This window comes from Primulina eburnea, chromosome 10 (genome assembly GCF_022965805.1).
Source record: "Primulina eburnea isolate SZY01 chromosome 10, ASM2296580v1, whole genome shotgun sequence".
Lineage (NCBI taxonomy): Eukaryota > Viridiplantae > Streptophyta > Magnoliopsida > Lamiales > Gesneriaceae > Primulina > Primulina eburnea.
The window spans coordinates 18150446-18156565 of record NC_133110.1 but is presented as its reverse complement, the minus strand read 5'-3'; the positions used below and the strand labels follow the sequence as shown (position 1 = coordinate 18156565).

Genomic DNA, 6120 nt, shown 5'->3' with positions numbered 1-6120 from the left:
TTAGTGAAGACAGCTGGAACATGATGAAAACTAAAATCTCCACACACACACAAAAAAAAAAAAAATAATAATAATAATAATAAAAAGGGTTTTAATACTTTTGTAGATGCATCTATGTTTAATGTAGCCAAATAAAAATGTTACATGTTATAAAGGTTTGGATGGAATATTTCTCATCTTATGATGTGGTTAAATGTTAGTCATCGGATCATCGACATATATGTCAAGTTTCGTAAAAATATGAGAGATCCACATGATCTAATGATATTAAAATAGAAGGAGAAATACTCTCGATATAATATAGATCAACAACAATCATAACAATTTGTTATTTTATTATTATAATATATCAATAATAATGATATTATTATAATAATTTAATTAATATTCTAATAATTATTGATACAATTATAATTATACTTACTATTATATTTTAACTTAATGTTGTTTAAAATAATAAACTACAAAAAATAACTACTATATTATTTCTATATTTTCACATCTTTTTTGTAATCATCATATGAAAAATCTTATAATATTAAACAATCAACCATTTTAAGATTTATTATCTTTTTTATTCAAACACTTTAAAATTTATTTTTAAAATATACATCACCATATGTTGCATAAAACTAAACAAATATTTTTATGTAAATCATAGCTAGTAAAGATACAATCACCCCAATAATGAGTATTACACCAAAGATATCATATAATTGAAAAGCAAATAAATATAATTGATTTAGAATGAGATATGATAACAGAAATTGATGATGTTTTAAGATTTTATATGTACATTATGAGCTGCCCACAATGTTGCATTCATTCTTCATCAAGGGAAGGGCAGAAGGTCTTGTCTTGTAGGCCCTTCTACACATGGGTTTCTATCAATTTACATATATAAATCTTGCCCATTGTAATCATTGCCAATTTGCAACTCATTCAGCAGTGACCAAAAGGCTATTTGGTCAAGAATGATGTAAGTTTGTGTGTCGATCCATGCAAAATTCATCTTATTATTACTTACAATTCGTTTATTATAAGATGTTTAATATTCAAATCATGTTATAAGATGTTTAAGAAAACACAATAAGTCTGTAAATGTTTGGTACAAAATATTTTAGAAAGATCGAGTTCTAAAAAAAAACCTGAAAGATTAAACTATCACTATCTCAGACATTTTAGAGGTATTTCCAAATTTTTACACCGACAGACAGAAAGATAATGGCTTCATGGTAAGCAGATTTGTGAATTGAGGCAGTGCATCAACTATATGCGTGTCCGCATGTGTATAGAGCAGAAGGCATCTCCGCTGTGTACCAACACCATATCTTGTAAATGATTGATTCCCTGCTTGCAAAACTTCATTTTGGTGAGGAAAACTAGAACGCAATTTCTTGAAGAATTTGGAGTGTGTTCTGATGAACCTGCAACATAGACAAGAATTGAAGGGTTCGTGTTGCATTCGTCTGAAATCGCATTTTTTAGACACATGTATTCACCGGAAGTAACCCAATAATAGTATCGATACTTAAACAAGATCCTTCATGTAAGGCAACTTCAGAAAATATACACAAGGATTGCATTCATATGAAATCACATTTTTTAGACACATGTATTCACCGGAAGTAACCCAATAATAGTATCGATACTTAAACAAGATCCTTCATGTAAGGCAACTTCAGAAAAATATACACAAGGAATCATCATCAAAGGTGCACACGTGCACGTTAGCTGCGTGTTGGTACTAGGCTACCATCGTGTTTATACAGATCTTTTTAAGTCCTGTTTTGACCCATCATGCATTAAAATTCCCTCTTTCATTTACAATCCAAATTATTCACCACAATATTGATGCAAAAAACTAGATTATGTGATCTTAGAAGAAAGATATAAAGGATGCCCACAACTCAAAATGAAAGCATGAAATTTCTTCCATTCATTGTTCTTATTGGCACTCTTTTTCTTGAGAGAGAAATTAGGTTACCCATTCTAGATGCTGTGCTGTAACTCCAGAAGTGTTTCCTGCATAGATTCCACCTAGTACCTAATATCCCGACAAACAAAGATCAGAGAAAAAGTAAGAACACTTGAAGAAAATTTTTCGTAAGGTTCTCTGCGAATCCATCTGTGTTTTTTAGCAGCTGTGTGCATAATAGATCAAACAGACTAAAGGGAAACATTGGTCCTTGATAGATGGTATAGAAATTACATAAAACAAACATAATCATTTTTTCTTGAGGGTACGCACGAAAAGTGTGAGTACATAGATGTCCAAACAACAAAAGTGTGAGTACACAAATCCAAAAGCAAAAACACAATGTTACCTTGGTTACAGTTTCAAGAAACATGCCAGGTCGCACAGGTAATGGTTTACGACCACTGACACTACCCTGGAGATCAAGATTTGATGTCAAAACATGCGCTACCTAGGTATGTAAATTATAATAAGATTGTTTTAACAAAAAAAATTTGGTTGGTTTGTTTGATTAGAGACTGTCTCACCCTTCCTGCTACTCCACTTAAAATCTTCTCACCCACTACTCCATCTTCACTTTCAGAAGTTTCTGCACCTTCGTCTTCTCCTTGCATTGCACGTTTTATCATACCACGTACAGTTTTCCCTGGTCTGAGAGCGACAAGTTTAGTTAAAAAGTTTACCTGTTAAATGCACTACAATCAATATAACCCACCAGTAAATGAAACAAATCTCTATCAAATGGCAAGATCATGATGACCCAAAGAATACAGACCTCTGATTCAGGGAGTGTGCTAAGACCACGATCATTTCTCTCATCCAGTATTCCACCTCCAATCATATTCCTGGCTTCTTCTCTGATCAAAACAAGTCTTGCAAGTAGCTTCCGGTCAGGAACAACAGGACGTGATTCCATCGTCTGCAGAAGATTTAATAAGCATTGGTCCATCCATGATCCATCAAGGGACATACTAACATCAGTACAAAACTCAGTTCAAGAAAAATATCTTCAATAGTAAAATCTAAGGTGCCAGAATATAAAAGAAATCAACACATCCCCACATTTTCAGCACTTTATTTCTTTGTTACATGCTAAAGATTAATCCATCACTGCACACCCCAGGACCGCCTACAAACAACTTTGGTACAGTCACGCCAGAGTTGTTCTACATCACAGGGAGTTCAAAAACAAGTTTATTGTTACTGAATGATAATTATTTCAAGAATCAAGAGATATCTAGAACAAAATTACTAATATGGAATATGATAAGCTTAACTTGGTATACTTGTAAGTTAGAGATGTAATCAAGATGATAAACGATTCCAACATAGAGTTTCTTTCTTGTACACTGGAAAGGACACAGTAGATAAAAATATTCACGCTGATGGAGAATACAAAATATCAGCTAAGGCAAGTAAAAGTTGCGCTCATTAAAATATACAAACGGTTCACGTACCTTTTCCCCTTACTTTTCGAAGAATATTTTTTTTATCAATACAAATGTATATTTATCAAGGGATGGATGATAGTTGCATAGCATGAGAAACTTGGGCCAAGACTCAAGACAGGCAAAAAGGCACTTGCCATTTCATCCAATGTACATAAAATAATATAGAGTACGGCATCATTTGATACACATATATCAAAATACCAAAACATGTTAAATTCTCAAACATAGAAGATGGTGCTTGCCATAGAATATCCAGCCCTCATCCCCCTCTCTTTATATGGCTTGAAAAATTAACTATCATATTCTTTACTGAAGTTTTCCTCGTCAACTTACAGAGCTTCCAAAATCAAATTACATCAGATAAAAAAAAGACCTGTATGGGAGAAGGCCTCGATGTCATAGAGCAATATCATCTTTCAACTAGAAACACACAAATGCTCCAAGATATTGATTTACTTTACAAGAAACTTTTGTGCCTGTTAATGAAGTCTTATAAAACAAGGTCACCTTTGATAGAAAATTTGTCAATGTTCTGAAGAATAACGACGCCATATTACAGGCATTTCACAGATAAAATTAACAACGGTGCACAAATGAGGTGGTCTGAATTTTATACTCATCTTGGGAGCAATTTTGTTTTATTCTATTGAAACTTGTGACAATCAAAAAGGTACCATATACACCAATAGTTGGTAGATACTGCCAAAAAACAAAGCATTCATCGTTCCAAAAGCCCACCTCCAAAAGGTCATCAGCCTGGTTAGATATGTCATTCAAATTAGCCCCGGGCAGATGAACTTTTGTACCATTTTCACTTTTAAAAACACCACCACCTGCAGCAACTCGCCTCAGTAATTCATGCCTGCTCTCTTTTTCTGGAGTTCTGCAAAGCAGGCCAATTACTTGAACCTAAAATGAAATAGAACACAGCAGAATTAAGAAGAGAATTTGGACAGGTATAATGGTAGTTGAGTTCATGAGTGTTCTCACATGTGGGGGACATTTTTTCGTGAGATGAGATAATACAGTCTCCTTAATAACCTCCAACAGAGACTTCCTCTGCAAAATAAATAATTGAGAATCACATGAATCTGCCCAGGCTTAGTGAGCTATAAAACAGTATTCAGACTTGTATTATTAGTATCAGGTTGATTTTACTTATATAAAAAAAATTGAACATACCAATCTCATATAGCTTAGTGAAATGAAACTTGTGGCCATAATTTGAAATTAAGTCATAATTGAAGTCCTGACAATATGAGAAGGGATACAGACTACAGTACACTTTTTGATATGCCAAGATGGTTTTTCTTACACCCGACATAAACCTATTATGTTTCCAAATTTACCCTTATGCATATCTCTTTAACTTGAGGTTACAGATACAATGAAACAATTTACAGTCATACAAAATAAAATGTTGCATTACTTTCGAATCATAAAAATAAATTGCGGCTTATATGCATTTCCTACCATTACCTTATCATCCCGGTCTCTTTCCGCTAGCTGTATCATGTAATCAAGTCCCATCATAAATCCTGTCTCCATCTCATCAACTCTCTTCCCAATCACTCCTTGTGCAACTAATTGTACTGCCAGCTCCTCAGATGCTTCATCCATGTTCATATCCTCCAACTACTCTTACATGTATGCACCAGAAATAAATTTGTTACACCTGATCTCTTAACTACAGGAATGGACCAGGGAAGATAATGGGGAAAGCTAGTTCAGATTTTCAATGGTGAATTTCGCCAAGAACAAAATGACATGATGTTTTGCACTTCTGCAGGCCGTAGCATTATCTTAGATTGAAATTAGTTTCCAAGTCTAATTCTTCTTGACATCATGTGCATGAGGATAGGGAAGAGATCACTATTGGAATTTCTGATACATTTCAGATTAGCGTAGTAGCTAGATAAACATCAGTTTCAGATCATTAGCACCTTATTTAACAAAATTTGCACACACAATACATGCATCGACTGAACAACTCCGCAACATATTATACACATACAAAAAACTTGAGAAAATGAACACCACTCAAAATAATAGTATAATCCCAGTAAAATGAACTATCAAAACTGAACCGATAAGTACTTACGAGCTTTGCCATTTCTTCAAGAACAGAGATGACCTGTTCGCCACCCTTAAGCAGGATTTCATGTTGGGCAGCATCCCATTTCCGGTTCTCGTTATCTCCGATTCCCTTACTACCCACGCCACCATTTGCGAAGGATTCTTCCACGGGGTAGCCTCCAGAAGAGCTCACGTGTACGGATAGGGTGGAAAACTTTGCCCGGTTCAGTTGGAAATTGCGATGTGGGTTGAGAATAAATGATGGGATTGTTGAATTTGAAAGCGAAGTGGAGGAAGAAATGGTAATTGCTGCTGGGATCGAGGGCGCGGCCATGGGAGAGCACTCCGCAAAATTGATGCAATGAGATAAACTTGTTCAAAATAATTTTTAAAAAAACGAAATTTAATTAGATGGCCGACCCAATAGAATCGAACCCACGACCACACATATTTACATTAACCATGAACTGTACCAGCTAAGCAAGGGCCACTTTTAAAAAAACAAGAAAAAAAGAGTAGATTAAAAAATATTTGCTCGCCAATAAGAGAATTTAAAAAGGGAGAAAACGTGAAGTTGCGATGTCAGGGAAAGTGATGAAGTGGGAAATTTTTATT

General features: G+C 34.4%; 1 protein-coding gene across 1 annotated transcript; it reads right to left on the bottom strand.

The window, feature by feature from the left end:
• Positions 1-984: 984 nt before the first annotated feature.
• LOC140803172 (protein PEP-RELATED DEVELOPMENT ARRESTED 1, chloroplastic) lies at positions 985-5886 on the bottom strand. The gene is made up of 9 exons (XM_073158886.1): positions 5531-5886; positions 4909-5064; positions 4420-4488; positions 4168-4338; positions 2754-2897; positions 2506-2661; positions 2328-2393; positions 1988-2047; positions 985-1427 (listed from the first exon to the last, which is right to left on the bottom strand). Exons 1-9 carry the CDS (start codon positions 5837-5839, stop codon positions 1383-1385), a joined length of 1176 nt encoding a protein of 391 aa, XP_073014987.1. The 5' UTR covers positions 5840-5886; the 3' UTR covers positions 985-1382.
• Positions 5887-6120: the final 234 nt, after the last annotated feature.

Coding starts and splice junctions, on each gene's coding strand:
- LOC140803172 (XM_073158886.1), bottom strand. CDS start 5,839: ATGGCCGCGCCCTCGATCCCAGCAGCAATTACCATTTCTTCCTCCACT. Junction 5,065..5,530: donor TTGAAGAAATGGCAAAGCTC/GTAAGTACTTAT, acceptor ATGTAAGAGTAG/TTGGAGGATATGAACATGGA. Junction 2,898..4,167: donor AGGCTGATGACCTTTTGGAG/GTGGGCTTTTGG, acceptor AATCTTCTGCAG/ACGATGGAATCACGTCCTGT.